The 18,362-nt window shown below is 45.0% G+C and overlaps 4 protein-coding genes across 5 annotated transcripts; 3 read left to right on the top strand and 1 right to left on the bottom strand.

Annotated features, from left to right (window-relative positions):
- Positions 1-626: 626 nt before the first annotated feature.
- On the top strand, positions 627-4,441 carry si:dkey-13p1.4 (transmembrane protein 151B). Its single transcript, XM_047018271.1, has 2 exons — positions 627-827; positions 2,840-4,441. Exons 1-2 carry the CDS (start codon positions 699-701, stop codon positions 4,439-4,441), a joined length of 1,731 nt encoding a protein of 576 aa, XP_046874227.1. The 5' UTR covers positions 627-698.
- Positions 4,442-5,708: 1,267 nt separating this feature from the next.
- heatr4 (HEAT repeat containing 4) lies at positions 5,709-11,010 on the top strand. The gene is made up of 17 exons (XM_047051979.1): positions 5,709-6,166; positions 6,273-6,470; positions 6,658-6,741; positions 6,940-7,127; positions 7,229-7,384; positions 7,682-7,885; positions 8,197-8,340; positions 8,466-8,642; positions 8,732-8,901; positions 9,046-9,150; positions 9,287-9,405; positions 9,606-9,786; positions 9,880-9,949; positions 10,040-10,229; positions 10,507-10,585; positions 10,718-10,871; positions 10,970-11,010. Exons 1-17 carry the CDS (start codon positions 5,709-5,711, stop codon positions 11,008-11,010), a joined length of 2,718 nt encoding a protein of 905 aa, XP_046907935.1.
- Positions 11,011-11,059: 49 nt separating this feature from the next.
- haus2 (HAUS augmin like complex subunit 2) lies at positions 11,060-13,556 on the bottom strand. The gene is made up of 7 exons (XM_047018231.1): positions 13,469-13,556; positions 13,202-13,344; positions 12,939-13,034; positions 12,750-12,819; positions 12,509-12,641; positions 11,969-12,077; positions 11,060-11,805 (listed from the first exon to the last, which is right to left on the bottom strand). Exons 2-7 carry the CDS (start codon positions 13,289-13,291, stop codon positions 11,689-11,691), a joined length of 615 nt encoding a protein of 204 aa, XP_046874187.1. The 5' UTR covers positions 13,292-13,344; positions 13,469-13,556; the 3' UTR covers positions 11,060-11,688.
- A 291-nt stretch (positions 13,557-13,847) lies between these two features.
- lrrc57 (leucine rich repeat containing 57) lies at positions 13,848-17,186 on the top strand. Of its 2 annotated transcripts, none has more exons than XM_047018229.1 (6): positions 13,848-13,938; positions 14,283-14,536; positions 14,715-14,850; positions 15,071-15,339; positions 15,537-15,722; positions 16,537-17,186. In XM_047018229.1, exons 2-6 carry the CDS (start codon positions 14,453-14,455, stop codon positions 16,576-16,578), a joined length of 717 nt encoding a protein of 238 aa, XP_046874185.1. In that variant the 5' UTR covers positions 13,848-13,938; positions 14,283-14,452; the 3' UTR covers positions 16,579-17,186. The 2 variants fall into 2 exon arrangements, with proteins under 2 accessions (XP_046874185.1, XP_046874186.1); XM_047018230.1 differs by having other exon boundaries at positions 13,850-13,938; positions 14,442-14,536.
- The last annotated feature ends 1,176 nt before the right edge of the window (positions 17,187-18,362 follow it).

Here is an 18,362-nt window from a genome sequence, read left to right on the forward strand (position 1 = left end):
CGCCTTCAAAATAAGGGTCCTCAGACTTCCTTTGATAACTGAATGAAAAATAAAAACACTATTAATAAAATATATATATATGAATAATAATTAGATGTTTATACCAAAGTAATCTCACGTGACCTTAGCAATTATCCCTTAATTTGCAGGACCATGGACAGCGTCGCTTGCTACGATGAATTGGCAGGTTATGGTGCAGAGTTCATCAAGTGAGAAACTACTGTTGATTTCTTCGAGGAAACTGAATCAATTCTAATGGTGCGTTATTTTACGAGCGGCCGATCCAGTTTATAGTAGTGACAAAAAATTGAAAGATAGTTTTCATTCATTCATCAGTTCTGCCTGACATGTATTATCCGGGTTTAAAACATCAGTAGGCTAATGACTTTTTATCTTTCTTAGAGCCAAGAAAATATGTCATTCTGTTAGGACTGTGCAGCTCACGTATGAGCTGGCCGCATGACACAACCTGCAGCGTTACAAATGTTTTATGTTGTAAAATCTCTGCGGTCAAATCGTCCCCGCCCCCTGAGAGGGTCCAAGTAGTGAGAGTCAACTGCATCTCCGGAACCGCGCTCTCTGGCACCGACCCAGCGGACCTGAGGAGTGAAGCGGAGAGGGAAACGAGATAGAAGACACTGAGACTGCTGTGCGGGTCCTGAAGTTAGGACTTGATTCTGCCATGTCAAAGCTGCAGCATGTTCTCTCTCGATCTGGAAAGTGATAGCACTGCGGAAGACACAGCGCTTGATACCCCCAACGATGGAGAGGAGGAGGAAGAGGAGGAAGAGGAAGATGCGCCGACCACCGTCGAGGTGCAGGAGGAGGTGAGGTGACACACTGGTGGTCCCGATTTTCTGATACATTATTGCACTGCATTAACTGTGGCTGTTAGGACTGCACAAACATATGAAGACAGTATCATCCGTACAACTCATGATAGATAAGGACCTGGTACTCCTTATAAATGAAGCACACCGTGATATGATAAACCAATAGGCTGTCATGTGTGGTGGAAAGAAAAGGTGCAAATCAAATTGTCCAAGCAAGTGCCGCCCATTGCCCATGGGGATGAATTTGGCCTATATTGATTGTTTCATATTGATTGAGTCTATTTCAGTCAGCTGAAATTCATCAGCTGAAATATATCCTACTGACTACATACATATGGTTCACTATATACAGAAGAAAAGATCCTGCATCATCTGAGCTTGGTAGTCTATTATTGGCTCCACCAGAATTGACTATGTAGGAAAATGTCATTTCATCCAACAACAGTTCACGTGCCACTGGGGAGCATTACAGTTTGGGAGTCTGTGGCTAGCTATCTAATGACTGTCAGAAAGGCAGCCACTGCTAAAACAAGACCAGACCATAATTGCAGATGCCATAGATGGCATTAAGGCCTCGGAATCTGGTTATGCCACCACTATCAATCATTGGACTGGAGGTGAATAAGGGTTGAGAGCCTAAACCCTAACCCTGTATGCAGTACTGTACGCATGCTGCTATGGAGTTCCTAAACCTCTTTAAGAACCACCAAATGCTTTAAGCAGATGTAATGCTAAAGGAGGATTCTGTTAATGATGTAATATGTAATACACAGTCCTAGCGTACAGTCATGCAATGTTGAGTTTAAAAAATATATAATTTAAAGCTTAAAAATTAATTTTGTATTTTGGATCAGGCTATTTGTGCTATGAAACAATGCAGAGTACATGTAACTATATTCGCAGAGGTCTGTGGATCTCTCTGCCCTCCAGTCTGTCATGTGGTAATTACTCTGATTCCATCTGGGGAATTGGCTGTGTGCAGCTTACCGTGAAATACAGCTCCTAGGACAGACAGTCAAATGACGCGCTTGTTTTAAATCAGGTCCCCAGAGGTAGAATACTACTGAGTTGTGTGGTTGTGGAGGTAGACTTAACTCTACTCTCTCCTCCAAAGTCAAGGTTGTTTTTGACATTTTGTTTGTATCACTAAGGCCTGGTGTTATCTTAGTCAGCTCTTTTTATCAGGTCAGGATAGTTCATACTCTAACATACTATATCTGTGAATCTCTTCACTGTGTATGCATTAACATAGACCATGTTTTCGAAGGGGCCCACGTGAGTTTTGTTGATTATTGATTGGATAATGTTGACTGATTGAATTTTCCAGTGACTGCATCTCTGGTCAGGTACCCTAAATCTAGTACAACTGAAGAGATTGGGAAGAGGTTGACTGATGTTCAGAGAGGGGCTAAGCATAGAGTCCATTTGCAACCAGTTGACTGAGCCAAACTTGGATCAGGACATAGTATATAAACATATGCTGTATAGTTAGAGGACCTCAAGGATGGATGCCTTTGCTGAAAAGAGAGAAATGGTTTTGCAGTCAGAATTGCAAATATGAGCAGTTTTGGGCTGGTGAGGAGTCCACCTGAAACCCAGCAGATGGAGGGCAAAGAGACTATGTGTTGGCCAATGACCCGTGTCCGATTCTGCTGTGGACTGATAACAAGAAGGACATTGTTGATTGTAACTGAGGCCCAATGTCAGAGGTTGTTGAACAAGTCTCATGGGAATTGTAGCCTTGGTGCCACTGCCAAGCTCAAAACTGGGAACGTGTTCAAGACGCACCCAGAACTAAAGGAATAATCAGTAGCTCAACACAACGCTATATGAATTGCCCTGAGATTAGCAGTTAAAGTCTATTCCATTTCATGTTGGAATGTTATGTTTTGGCTAAGGATTTTAATGCTCTAAAAGTCATGTTGGGATACTGATACAATGTATTTATTCATTATCTTCTCTCCCCCTCCCCCCCTCCCCATCCCTCCCGCTCTTTCTCCCTGCAGCAGCGGCCAGTGAAGCAGTCCCTGGGGGCGTGTGTTTGTCGGGAGTCCCACTGGCGCTGCCTGCTGCTCTCCCTTCTCATGTACAGTTGCCTGGGTGCTGTCACCTGGTGCCAGCTCACCAGCGTCACCAAGCTCAGCTTCGACACCTCCCTCACCTCCCTCCGGGGCTCGCCCGGGGACGGGGGGGGGCGCTCCATGATCTACCACGACAGCCCCTGCTCCGACGGCTACCTCTACATCCCCCTTGCCTTCCTTCTCATGCTGTATGTGGTCTACCTGGTGGAGTGTTGGCACTGTCGCGCTCACAGCCAGCTGCAGGTCAAAGCTGATGTGGACAGCGTGTACGAGCGTGTGCTGCGGATGCGACAGGCCCGGCCCTGCGTGTGGTGGAAGGCCATAAGTTATCACTTTGTCCGGCGGACGCGCCAGGTGACCCGTTACCGTAATGGGGACGCCTACACCAGCACGCAGGTGTACCACGAGCGCGTCAACACGCACGTGGCCGAGGGGGAGTTCGATTACGCCCGCTGCGGGATGCAGGATGTGTCGCGGGAGCTGCGGGGGCTGGAGGGCCACCCGGCCACGCGGTTACGCTTCACCAAGTGCTTCAGCTTTGCTGGGCCGGGGCCGGAGAACGCCTACCTTAACCAGCGGGCGAGGTTCTTCTCCGAGATAGAGGGTATGGATGACTACATGGAGGCCCGGGAGGGGATGCAGCTGAAGAATGTGGACTTTAAGGAGCATCTGATCACCTACGTGGATCCTGACCACCTGCCCTGGTACACCTCCCGAGTGGCCTTCTGGCTGGCTGCTCTGCTCATGCTGTCTTGGCCTCTGAGGGTTCTGATGGAGTACCGTACGGCGTACGTCCACTACCATGTGGAGAAGCTGTTTGGGCTTGAGTACAGCCACAGCAGCCCCTCTCCCACAGACGAAGAAGTTCCCGTGAGGAACGGGGATTGTGCTGGACTCCCGAGGGTGGACACACTGGACAGCACAGAGCTGGAGTGGCACATCCGCTCCAACCGCCAGCTGATCCCCAGTTACTCTGAAGCCATGCTTCTGAACCTGGACCTGGGGGGCTCTGGTTCTAGAACAGCCATCACTGCTGACGACAACACCACGTCCTCCAACTGCTTCCTGTTGAACGGCAGCCCGAGAGCACAAAGCTACGGGACACTGGTCCAGGACTGCGAGCACTGTAGTCAGCTGCAAGCCAGAGGAGGAGGAGGAAGAGCAGGAGGAAGGAGACGGACCACCACTAGCTCCAGCTGTTCCTCCATCTTCTCCCGCAATGCATTCCACTCACGCCTCTCCCTGGACACCTCCCGGTTCTCTCTGTGCCGTATGTACGGCTCTCGCCGAACCGTAGGGCTCTGGCGAAGCCGCAGCAGCAACCTGACGGACCGGGGGGCAACCGGGAACGGCTGTTCCTACTCCAGTCAGCTGGCCCTCACCGACAGCCCTCCCACCTACCGGGACGCCCGCTTCTTCCCGGTGCTGCTAGTACACAGGCCGGAGAGCTGCGGCGGGTCCGATGGCACGGATGTACGCCGCTACTTTGTCCGGAGAGCGTCCTACTGCCTTGAGACTTCACTTTGAAATACAGACAGGCGCTGAGAGAAACATTGTGAACAGAGTGCAAATACAACACAAAAATATTAAATGTCGAAATATCAATGGTGCATCAGGCATTAAGATACAGACAGCCTTTTTGTGTCGATGTCTTGATTCATTCGTCTGTGTTAAAGAAATTCACATAATTAGATCATAGAGAAATTACAACCCTGGCTGCCAATTTTGCTTGACTGATGGATATCCTTGAGGTTGCAGCAAGAATAAAGGTTGCATGTTGGATTGATAAGGTGTAGTTATAACTAACCCTAATTCTCTGATTTCATGTGACTGTTGTAGCCAAAGGTGTAGCCTACATTTTGTCTGTCAAAGCTTTGAGTACAGCTGAGTACATTTAGAAACAGAACTCATGGACCTTTGGATAAAATATAGATTAAATTGAACTGTTGATCCGCAAAACGTGAATGACAATGTAAGCATACCAAACGCAATAATCTCCCTTTTAATGGCAAGGACTGTTAATAAAAGAGACATAATTCTGTCTCTAGTTCTATAGTATTCAATAGAGTTGGGTGCCATTAGGGAATAATAGCACAGAAAACTTGCTTCACCCTCAAATAAAGCACTTGATAGGCTACCTCTCTCTTTTTGCATCGTTGCATGCACGACCCAACTGTACACCTAGAACTGCTGTGACCGCACAGGCGATTGACTCCTTGGCTCGTGTCGTTGGGTGAGTATGGTAGCCTAAACAGCAAATTATGTGTCACGGTCTTCAACTTCCTCATAGGCGATAAATTGCAATTCATATAACATGTTCGTTGTTGTTTCCGATAGTTGAGCAAGCCTACATTCGTAACTAGGAAAAAAAGGTTCCTTCACTGGTGGTGGCTACAAGTGCTTTACTACGTTGATTTGTTGGCATGGCAACCACATCGTCAACATCGTAGCTTTGCAGGTGGTTCTTCCTTGCCCACATGAACAAATACGATGCACAATATAATTTTAAAGTAAGTGTGATTTCTGATTTCTGAAAATCAATGTGATGTATCAAAGAGGATATAGCAAATTGCAAAATTGAATTTTAAACTTACATTTCCTGCAGAAAAATGATTTATTGATCCACATGAAACAAAGTGCATTTCGATCTGTTTACTAATAATTAATCAATAAATAATATCTGATGCAAATAGGATGGGATTGGTGATACATCAAGTACAAGTATAAATTATATTGTATTTTTGTTGAATGACTTCTGCACCAAGCAGACGAATCACTAGATAAAGCAGATGTGATGAAGCTCACCAAGGCTAAAGGGCGCTGCCTCAAGGACCTGCAAAGCGAGCGTCTTTACAAACAGCACCTCCACAATGCAACCTGTGGCCTCACCTTCTCCAGGGAGGTCATTAAGGAGCTGGCAGCTGAGACCATTCCCTACAACCAGACTGACTTTCATTGGCTCTTTAGTCCCTCTGGGCCCCTGGCTCCTGCCACCAGGGTGAAGACCCAAGCGAGGAGGGCTGTTCCCATCTCTCTTGGCATTACAGAGGAAAAGGCTTTCCCTGGTCCTCGCTCTCCACTCCCACTCATACCAATGTCCCAGACCACTCAACTGACAGCCAAGGTGTCCTTTACTCTGCCTACTCATCAGCAGGGAGGGATGTTGGACTCCTTTAAGAGGACAGGGTTGCGAGGAATCTCCAATGTCTACAACTGTCTTAAGGAGGCATCTACAGGAGGCAATGAGGACAGGTCTGGTATTCTTTTGATTTAGGTTCATGGCAAGGTTTTCACATAGCCCTCATATCACTGTTTTTAATTTGCAGCCACTTCTAAACAAAGGTAAACATTCACACAGATCCAAGAGCTGCCACTGGGACGAGTTTGTTCTGAAGAAACTGACCAAGACCACAGCCCAGTGGATTGTTTGTCAGCAGATTCCCAACCAATGTCAGAACAAGACTAAACTGCAGAGCCTGCTGAGGACCCAGTACGGATCGGCCAGCGCCACTGATCTGGTCAAAGATGACCCCATGAGTGAGAAAGACTTCAGCGGGTAAGAAACCTCCAGGTCCCTAAAAAAATGGACAACTAAACCAGCATCTGGAACAATTCTTGGTGTATTGCCACTCACAATAACCTTAGAACGGTATTCTCTTGAGAAAGACACTCATCCAGCAATGACACATTTGCACTGTAACATCAGGATGCAGGAAGTCCAATAGTGTGATCTTGGTCTGCAGGTACCAGGAGCACAGTACACAGGCTGAGAGGCAGCAGTTTCTGCCTATTAGCCGAGCAGAGACCCCTTTACCAGTCTACTACAGGCAAGCAGGATAGATTCTCATAGACTCTGCACTACTGAGTCTCTTATGATGATGACAACATACAAATAAGCAAATAAATAACTGATACTAAATAATTATTTCGAGTATATTAGGTGCATTATCCTGATTCTACATATATATAATATATACATATAATATAGTTGGCCCTGTCCTGCGTTGCGTCGCTTACTTCTCCAGGGTCCAGGGCTACTCTGTGTCCCCAGCCTGTGCCGATGAGCCTGGTAGTCTGAATCAGACTGCCACTACTGTGGCGGTCAAACACATGGAGACCCCCTTGCCCCCCCGTCTGCAAGACAGCCTCAACCCCCGTGCTGGAAGCCATGTGCTACACACAGAGAACAACTTTGAGCTGGAACTCTTCTCCGGTAGATAACCCACCCACTAGTCTTGTCTACTGTTCACAGTGACACCTTTATCTCTGCATTGATTTGCATCATCATCTTGTATACACCTTTCATGGTTTCAGGTATAGCTAAGCAAGTCCATCAACGTGATCCACGAAATCATGACCGCATTATCATGGACAATAACTCGGAGTACCAGAAGAATCTGCAGGAGCTGTTCCCCTGCACTCCTGAAAAATGGACTAAGCCCTCAACAGACACACAAACTGATTCGAAAGGTAAGGAGGCGAGAAAAGCCAGGATAAAAAACAAGGTGTAGTCAAGGGGCGGTCCTAAACAGTTGTATTTCCTGCTGTGTATACAAGAAGATCTAATAGTAGTAGTAGTAGTGTTAGGTATTTATTTGATTCCCAAGGGGAGATTATGCAGGTACTGTGGCTAACAGTCAATGCCAGTGAATACCATGAACCACAGGTTAGCATGACCCAGCAAACTGTGTAGAACAGTTTTGAAAGGTTAAACCCAGAACGGTTTCATTTTCCTAGTTTTTTACACATTCAGAAATCTCCCAACAGTGATGTATATGGTGGAGAAGGGCATGCGACGCTGGGTGGACCTTCCTACATCAGCTGACTACACTGCAGAGATGGGCCTGCAGCCTCCAGACTACAGCGGGCAGTACACAAAGGAGTCAAGAGAGCGGCCAATCTACCAACCCATGCCAGAACTCTCTTCCCTGCGCTATGCTGTGGAGGAGTGGAAGAGTGCCTGGAAAATCAGTGGGCCTTTTTCTGCTTAGTTGCTAGATGATAAGGCTACCTATTAAGTCCTGTAAAAAGAGGCCAATGCTTAAGTGGAATTCTCAACCGAGGTGGAAGCACTTTGCTCCATCAAATGACCTTCATATCAAGCTTTTAAAATGTCTGGGCTAGCAGTGTTTTTATTTGTAGATTAAGGACGGTATTATGTTGAGCTCAGGAGTCACCATCAAACTTGTCAAACTTTTTTTCTCCGTCATCATTCATATGTTCTAGGACAGTAGTTCGCTTTCAGGAAATGAATTGTCACAGGAGCTATGTGTTTATTCCAGAGACCCCATGGCAGAGTGTGACTATTGAGGGTCTGGAACGGGCGCTGACAGACCTGCACTGCAACATCAGGCTGGCAGCCATCGTCTCTTGTGCCTCTGGAGCCGTCAACAGGCCCAGGGTGGAGCCGACGCCCATAGATGCAGGTCAGCTGACACTCCCAACACTTACTGTGGGTTGGCCCATCTGCAGCCTACATCAGGGAGCACAGAGCATGTGAAAGACTTGATGATGAAGATGTTTGTGTATAAATGTGTGTGCGTGTATCTAGGCCTGTATGGCCGCTTACAGGACATCCAGCCCATTCCCCAGAGTCTCCAGCCTCTGCTACTCCAGGCGCTAGATGACCCGGACAGGAGGGTTCAGATTGCGGCTGCTGTGTGCCAGTACGCCATGGGCAATGCCAATGCCCATGCTCAGGAGATCCTCCACAACACTATCCATCAAGGTACACCCGCTGGACCTCACTTCAAGTTTCATGTAGGGGAAGTTGAATCTTTGGCATCCCTGTGAGCTGTTTGGTGTTGGTGTGTGCAGACTCTACAGGGTTGGGAGCGGACAGCTGGGTAGCGGCCCAATGTCTGGCTATGGATCGAGAACACAGTAGGCCTGTCATCCAGAGACTCCTGTCTCAGCTCTTCCAGAGAGAGTCCCACTCTAACAAGGAGCAGGCTGCCTCCCTGTTGGCCTCCATCAGCAGCAAGACTGTGAGTACACAGCTATCCATCATACAGTGAAACTGACACCCTCCAGTTGTATTTCATCAAAAGTGTAACGTGTTTCTTCTCAGAGCTGCATTGAAAGTTTACTCTAGAAAGCTTGTGTTGGCGTCATGTCATCCATCCATCTAGACTCTGGTGCGCTCCCTGCTGGCTGAGGAGTTGAACTGTGCCAACTGGAAAACCAGGTTCCTGGCCTGCACCACCATATCCAAGCTAAAAGGCCCAATCAATAAGGTAATCGATAATAACACACAATTGATTATTATTACAACTTAGCATTTATATTTGGTTCTATGCTTCATTTCAGATGTCATAAATCCAACATAAATACTGTATATATGTGTTAACTCATGGGATATTCCTTTGGTAGGATCTGACTAACAAGTTGATCTACCTGATGTGGAATGACTGGAATCGTACAGTTCGCCAAACTGCTGCCCATGCTCTGGGGAAGCTTGGCATGGGGCGAGAGGTTCATAATGAGCTCAGGTACCTAGCTACAGTATTATCATGGAATAATATAACCCTTCTCCGACTCTGAATTCCTGTTCTATTGCTCCTATGAGTAATATATAAGTCATTTCATCCTATAAGTCTTATTTTCTCACATGGGTTAGTTGGTCCTGTGATAATGTACTTGTGTTTCTATTAGTCAATCCCTTGCTGTCTCCTGGCCTGTCTTGTCCCAGAGTGAAGCTGGAGGAGGGTCCGGCCTCTTGGAAGGTGGAGGCCCTGGTCCTGGTTGGCACACTGCAGATCATGACGGTCAAGCTGCTTCCAATCTTCCTCCGCTGCCTCCAAGACGACTTTGTAGTTGTGCGCAAACAGGCCTGTCTGACCGCAGCTACCTTAATGATGAAGGATGAGATGGTAACCTCCTCCAAAGACATGTGAACTGTGAAGTCACGGTTGAAGAGAAACACACGGACAACGTTTTTGAGGGTCTTTACTTTTGCGTCACAGGTTTTTAATCAGCTGATTCAAATGATGGAGAACGACCCAGCATGGGAAGTCAAAGTGGTTGCCATTAAAGGTAAGCACTGTCAATATTAGGTGCTCTACAAACAAGCCATACTGCAACCTTCCTTTGGTACACCTGGCCCTATGTGAGTGTGTGTGTTAGCGCTAGGGATGATCGGCTGCCTTACCCCAACACTGAATAAACTACTGCTGTGGGCCCTACACTATGAAGAGGAGCCCAGAGTACGCGTTGCTGCATGTGAGGTCCTGAAGGTCCTGAAGGTGAAGAGCCCTGAGCTGCAGCACCTCCTCCAGGAACGTTTCGTTCTAGAGCCTCATCCACATGTCCATAGGTGAGACAGAAGACTTAATGTTTCTCTCAACAGCTCTTTTGTACTGCAAATCAAGTGGATTGCAGGTTCAAATTTCCCTCTTCACGTCACTTTGGATGAAACTGTCTGCTATAATATGAATACTTTATATATTATTGTACAAAGATCCCTGTCTCACTCTGAAACGTGGTTTCTGCATAGATATTAGCAGACTAAATGGGTGGAAGATGTAGAAAATCTGCCATGTTTATAACTTTAACAATGGAGAATGTTTTTCGGCGCCTTCCTTTAATCAAAGGCATATTGAGGGACTTCTACAACAAAATGGCTACAGCCTGGAGGGAGACAAAGGCATGTTCCACAAGATCAAAAACCAGGTACATTTTTTGTCCTCAGTAACCTCAGCTTGTGTTCCTTACCGTGTCCCCACAGATAGACAACTCAGCCCTCTGCATCTCTGGCTGTGGGGTACAAGGGTTTAAATAAAGATTTGTTTAATGGTTCTGCAGGTCAACAAGCTGTCCAGCAAAAGCATAATCATCGACAAGTTGCTGCTGATGGAGGAACTAGAGAACATGCACCAGCAGCACAGAGGGCTTGTGGGTAACCACAGCCAGCCAGACGCACGCCTGATGTCCCAGCTGCTGCAGGAGCACTACAGGGGTCAGTCTCTTCACCACACAAACAATAACAACTATCCTCACACTGTCTGAACATCTCAGCATTTGAAAGGACTATGAAAATGTCTCTTATACCTCCAGGTGGGAATTACTCCAACACCTCCAACTCTCAGGTACTCTGATCTCTGCCCATGCTAAATAATGATACTGAGAAAGCACATTAAGTACATCTAAATGTATTATCCATTTATTAGCACATATTTGTCAAAGAGAACATGGCAATCAACAGTTATAGAAAAGAAATATCACTTATTGACAGGCAATGCATTATACCAAAAAGCCAATTCATTACTACATTGATTTTGTATAAAAAATAACAAACAACAATTAACAAATATATTTACACATAATTCAGTTACAGGAAACATAACAGCACTTCCTAATCCTAACAGGGTTCTCTTGAGTGCAGCCCTGTCCCAGAATCCTCCTTACCTGTCAATCAACAAGATCTTGCTACATCATGTGACATGTCACCACTAGAGAAAGGAGGAGATAACATCCAATATAACTCATGAAGTATATGTACTTTGTTATTGTATTTGTAAATGATATAAGAACTGTCAATTTCTTACATAAAATGATGTGCAATATAACTTCTAAAGAGTTCTAGAACTTCTAGGTATAAACTTATTAGAACATTGTTTTCAAGGCAAACATGACCCCATGACATATTTCGGAAACACGTTGACGAAGAATGACCATCAGGCACATAATCCTATTCTCATGCAAACACAGCCATTATGAGGGAGTGAAGAGGTTTGACTGTAGCCTTTCAGCAGGCTCTGTGCGTGGCTGTGTTGTCAGGTGGCGCTGGTGTCACTGATGAAGCTGCTGTGGTGTGTCCTCCACTGGAGGATCTGTTTTGAAAGCTTCTCTACCTCCGCTACCTGGGCCAAGAGTTGGGCTAAACCATTGTTCTATAGAGGGAAGGGGTGGGTGGGGGGAAATGTTGAAGGCAGGAGAGATGAAAGTAAAGAGAAGCGTTTAAAAGGTTTGAAAAAGTAACATTAAGTAACATTTTTGCAAAACGCTAACAATAGCATTTAGGGGTCTCAACTGAAGGGCTTTGTAAATACTCACCAGTTTGTTCATGGAGTCATCAACAGTGGGAATGGTCCGCACAATGTTCATGCTCGTCTCAAGATTCCCAATGAAGTCCACCACCATCTTGATGACTTCCACCACATACCTAGGAAGAACGTTTAGCACAGTCAAGGATAAGGGATAGGAAAAATATAAACCTACTATATTTCATATGAAATTGTTTGGTCACTGTCGATAACAATTTACCAAGTCTAAACCAATAAACAGTTGAGGGCAGGAGGGAGAACTATCAGTCTGTAAATGCGTGGCAGAGGAGCAGAGAAGGGGTATTAAGGAAGGAAAGAGACAGAAAGGTGGGGGTCAGATGGCTGATTGGTTAGGGAATCGGGCTAGTAATCAGGAGGTTGCGGGTTAGATTCCCGGCAGTGCCAAATTATATTGTGTCCTTGGGCAAGGCACTTCACACTACTTGCCCGGGGGGAATGTCTCTGTACTTACTGTAAGTCACTCTGGATAAGAGCGTCTGCTAAATGACTAAATGTAAATGTAGAAAGGAGTGTGAATAATCTATATAACCTGTGGAGGTCAGCCTCTACAGGTAGGTTGGTTTGGCAGAGTGGCTTCATCAGTCTCTGCCGGAGACTGGCCTGCTCCCTCAGCACATCCTGCAGGTGGCTGGTGAACTCCTGCAGGGCAGAGAACCTCTGGCCTGGACAATACACATCAAGTCATTAGAGTCATTCTAGTAGGATCACAAGGACTGCACCCCCCACAAACACATAGCAATATGCAACAGGGCTTCTTCTAGTGAACTTACTCAGGTAAAATTTGTGAGTGACATCTGCACTTTCCTTCTCCAACTTCAATAACTCTGTCTCTAGATTCACCTGAATCAAACAGATATAAACATACACAAGGTTTGGGCTTCATACAACAACTACAAAGACAGGGGGCTATTTCCACTGCACCAGACAAGGCCAAAGACTATGCATACTGATTAGTTTACTTTGTCAAGCTCTCGTTCCATTGAGATGAGCTGTTCTGCCTCTTGGAGATGTGTGGAGAATACATGGGGTTCCTTGGGGACAGTGTCCAGGTCAGCCTATGAAGATGGAGATTGTTCTCAGTTGTAACTTGTAAGTCACCGCAGAACCCCTACTTTTGCAGTGACAGTGAAGTATTTGTTTCGGTAAGACATGACATAGCTAGTTCAGTTCGTTCTTGATAAAGGCAACATTATGATAGGAAGCGATCACACGTCAGGCTTACCTGGGACAAGACGCCTGTGGCGACGCATCTGGACAAAACACTTGCAACAGGTGTCACCCAGTACGGGGTTAGCTCCCACGCCGGATTCATTCGAAAGCAACTTTTACAGTTGTTGTTGTTGTTGGAATAATGTCTGCTTCAGACTTGATTGGAAAAATGCAGAATAAGAGGGGGCACATCATGAGAAATACATCTTAATAAATAGGTCTAGCTGTAACACATTTAAAAATTCACACAAAGCTGGTGAAATCGTTTCATAAATCTTACCTGAAAATTAATGATTTTCTTGTTCAAATGTACCCCGCCTCAAAGAAAATATGTTCTTCGTTGAAAAGTGTTATTTTGCTTCCGGGTGTTTTAGTCACGATGTTTGATTACCCCCATCTAGTGGTAAAACATTTTTTAACTTGAAGATTCGTCGTTTTGGGTCAACCCAGAGCCGTCACATTGCAAAGATTAAAGTATAATTGGTAAACCGCCGGGCTGCTTCGTGGAACTAAATACAAATTCGTGGTACTGTATGTGTAGAGCTAAACCTACTTATCGACAATCCTGATTTTGATCGAGAAGAAACCGCCAGTCTGTGGCATGCGAATTGGGGTCGCTAGCTAGATAGCGAACACAGCCTCGGTCTAAACAGGATTAAGTGAAAGCTAGTAGCTGTGGTGACCGGAGTTTAATCGGGAAACCATTTGGAAGTGTTGGACGGAAAAAACAACCGCCTGTCAAACTGTGACGTAAGTAAACAAACACATTTCAAATGGTATGACTAGCCATAGGTAGATAGTTGTTAGTTTGTGCTACTACTGAAGACTAACTACTACAATACAGGGCTAGTTAGCACACTAGCTAACGTTACATCTAACGTTATCTAAACTATTGTCTAAGATATCAAAAAATGCATTAAATCGCAGGTAACTGTTGGTGTGTTGTTTAATCTCCCCAGTGGAGAACTACATGACTGTTACTCTGCAAGAAAGAGCTAACCTACGTGTACTGTTGCTAAATTATGCTGAGTTGTTGCTTGTTTCTGATGACAACGCCCACCGCTACAATATATCTATGCACTCCATTCTTGCAGGGTGACTAAACATCTGCATCATTTAGTAACAGAAGAAACTAGTCACGACAAGACAGCAGCACGAGAAGCTATATCCACTAGCTAGCTTTCCAGGTCTTGGTCGACAGCCGTGTGTGGCGGGCAGGTTACAGTTGCATCTTACTTGGCTCCTGTCCACAGCTGTGTTATAAATGGGGAACAGTGCTCTTAAGTCTCACCTGGAGACCTCACAGAAGACGGGGGTCTTTCAGCTGACTGGAAAGGGTCTCCCTGAGGTAAGTCGTGTCACATTGACATGTCAATGGGCGTATCAATGTGACCAAGCTTAAACTAATTTAGTTAGCTATATTAAGCTGACAGATGTTGATAGACTCTGCTTAACACTAATGATAAAATACACTGCTTCTGTTAAAGTCTTGTCGATGTTTTCAACCTTTCAGTTTTGTGTTTCAGTTCCCTGAGGAGCTCCAAAGACTGACTGGTAACTTGCGGACTGTGGATTTGTCCAACAACAAGATAGAGGTGCTTCCGGCTTCCATAGGGAACTTTCTACATATGAAGAGTTTGACTCTTAACTGTAACAAACTCAGTAAGTGGTTGTTAAGGATCTTCTCGGCCCAATGTATCACTTTACAACATCAGCCTCAGTCAGATGTATGGGAAACGGTTCATAATGGACAATGTGTTATTAGTGTTAGAGCTTCATTGAATCAATGATGTCCATTTCCTGCATCATTGACATACATCCCTCTCTTAACATGTTTACATGTGTACTACATCACTTTCACATTTTCACTTGTGTGTTTAAGCGAGTCTCCCCTGTGAGATAAGCAAGCTGAAAAAGTTGGAGACACTGCTGTTGAATGGTAACCAACTCCAGCAACTGCCAGCTACCATGGGACAGCTCAAGGCCCTACGGACCCTCAGCCTGGCAGGGAACAAGTTCAGGGAGTTCCCCCCTGGCCTGGGCACCCTCCGACACCTGGACCTGCTGGACCTGTCCAAGAACCACATCCAGTCCGTGCCCCCCGAGGTCTCTGCTCTGCAGACCATAGAGATCAACTTGAACCAGAACCAGGTATCATTTCCAGTTTGGTGAAGCCACATGTAGGCTATTATAGCCAAGGCAACTCCTCAAGACTACTCCTCTGTATTTGTAACCCGAAATATTAAGAAACTGCCACGGTATCGAACACAAGGCATCTTAATGAAACTGATTTACCGTAAAGATAGCATTCACATAGTCAAAGATAACTCCTTGGTTATCTCCCCCAGATCTCGTTGTTGTCTGGGGATGTATCCAGGTGTCCCAGACTAAAGGTGCTGCGCCTGGAGGAGAACTGCCTGGAGCTTTGCTCCATTCCTACCTCCATCTTGACGGACTCTCAGGTCTCCCTAATGTCTGTGGAAGGCAACCTGTTCGAGGTGAAGGATATGAGGGACTTGGAGGGTTATGAGACGGTAAGCAACACGTAGGTTCTGTGCATGTGTGGGGTGTGTTGCCAAATTACCTGTTCAAGGTGAGAGGAAGGAACAGAGAGAGAAGCAAGTGACGCTGAGTGAATTTCTGCCCTTATCGCTTTGTTTGGAAGCAAAGATTATCCACTGTTTATAAAACGGACATTATGTCTTACTTTTTAACCTTTCACCATAAGAATTAGTCGTTTTTTGTGGGGGGGGGGGGGGGGGGGGGGGTTCTGGATGAAATTTGTCAACAGTCTTTGAATAAAGACAGTTTCACCAGAGAGGGGGGCTAGACAATAATGGGATTTCAACTCTTGCTAGGAGGATCAACTGTGAAAGTACAGGCTTAAACAGTTCCTATATTCCTTACTAGTCATAATCCTAATCTAATCTTTAGTTAAATTTAGCCAGTAAACTCTCAGAATAGCCAAAGAAATATAACAACTCATAACTCACTCAGGGAGCTTATCTCTTTGTTTTGGCTGTACCTCACGTGGCTTCATACCTCCACATCATGCATTTCATGTGGGCTCAGATGGCTGAGCAGTTAGAGAATCAGGCTAGTAATCAGAAGGTTGCCGTTTCGATTCCTGGCTGTGCCAAATTATGTTGTGTCCTTGGGCAAGGCAATTCACCCTACTTGCCTCGGGGGGATGTCACTGTTCTCACTCTAAGTCGCTCTGGATAAGAGCGTCTGCTAAATGACTAAATGTAATGTAAATGTAAATGCGTTCAACTTCTCAATTCACTGCTGATTATCTCATTTCATTGCTCCAGCCCTTGATGTGTTTCCCTGCTACTTACTCAACAGTACATGGAGCGTTTCACCGCCACCAAGAAGAAGTTTGCCTGAAGAAGATCCGTAGACTAAAGCACCCCCTGAAGTCAATCTTAAAAACTACTAGCTACTAGCTCTCAACCACCCACTCTCTAAGTGGGTGGGTGTGGCTTTATGACAACAGCAGCTTCTGCAGCATCAGAGCACAGTGAAGGAGGATGGCGATGGAGGGACAGACTTACAGATGGATAGACGGACGAACATGCGGACAGCAGGTCTATGTTTGGTTGGATACAAACACCATCATCAGATCACTAATGGAGGTTACCAGTATACCAGCAACACATCCCAGAGACAGCACACTGATTTAGGATGCCCACAGATACTACATTTAATCATACTAAATTATCTTCAAATAAATGTTTGTCTGTTTATGAACAAAATGCACATTGTACTTTGAGGCATGACAGTGGGTAGTGATGTTCCATTTAAAGTGGCATGTCGTTGTCAAATCACTGGTATATTATGGTTTCTAATCTATCTAACAAGCACCATGACTGTAGAAGGAAAGTCCGTTTTGTACAGTATTATATCGAGGAGATTATAGTGGATGTGTTTTGCTTGTCAGTGACACTAAACCTATGCAGTTGCGCAGAATTAAGCATGTCAAGTTATGTGAAGATGAAAAAGCGTGTACACGACCAGGATGAGTTGATGTGAAAGAAAAGGTATAATTGAAGTTTTTGTACAGACGAGGAGTGTCTCCACTAGGCCAGTAATGTTTATTATCCGTTACACTATTAAAACGAGTAAAAACACAGGAGAGCTGTAGTACTAGGTAACTGGTAATCGGTTGCACATCAACATGAAGTGGATGAAATGCTACACTCTTTGTGAGAGGCTTGGCTTGAAATGAAGGAAGAAAGGTTCATAGCACAAAGATCATCGCCAAATAAAGGTCCATCTTCGTGCCATGCATCTTTTTTTTTTTTTACCTTTGAAACAGTTTGGACTCAGGCCTTCAGTCAGTTTTGCACGCCCACCTTCTCACTACAGTTTCTAATTGTATTTTAATCTATGATTATTTCAGTCGATTTCTATTCAGTTGTTTTAAGGAGTGTTACATGTTTCCACCTGCACCTTTCCCAACATGAACGCGCCTTTGCTTGTGCTGAATCTTGAACTAAATATTTATTTTCGTCCACAACCTCTTAAATGTAATGATATTGTTTTTAATCAGTGGTGTCGTTTATGTGAAAGGAGGAGTAGTCAGCCGTCTATAACTAATACAGGTATTGTATGGATGCACAACAGTCGTTTTTCTTTAAAATGCAAGTGTGGCAAGCTGCTAGCCTTGTGTGCTGGGCAGCTTCTCATTGAAACCGTTCCATCGTTTACGGTCATTTAGAATACCACTCACCAAGATTATCCTACCATGGTGGTCATTTAGAAGTACAAACTTTTTAGGTAATTAATGTAGCCTAGAATGCCTATCTAGAAAGCGAACTCGACATTGTTGTCTTTAAATGTGTTTCTTTAACAGTTAAGTTTCTCTCGAAGACTCATTAGCCTATATAGGCCTGTAGGGCCTACTTCATAGAATGTTAAAGTTGTCCCATACGTGTTTCTGTACAATGGAGTCTTGCTTTGTAGCTTTGGTAAACATTTGACATATTCGCTACTTTATTCAACTGGACTGTTGAACTTCACCACTATCAAATCACAATGTGACCTCGTCTTATCTCATTACATTCTCGTATTAAATAGGCTATATCTACGACACTTTGAGTGCGATTATTTATTTATTTTGTTCTACAACGTGTCGAATTCTGGTCCTCAGGGGACGCTGTAGATGTTTC

This window comes from Hypomesus transpacificus, chromosome 3, assembly GCF_021917145.1.
Source record: "Hypomesus transpacificus isolate Combined female chromosome 3, fHypTra1, whole genome shotgun sequence".
Taxonomy (NCBI): Eukaryota; Metazoa; Chordata; class Actinopteri; order Osmeriformes; family Osmeridae; genus Hypomesus; species Hypomesus transpacificus.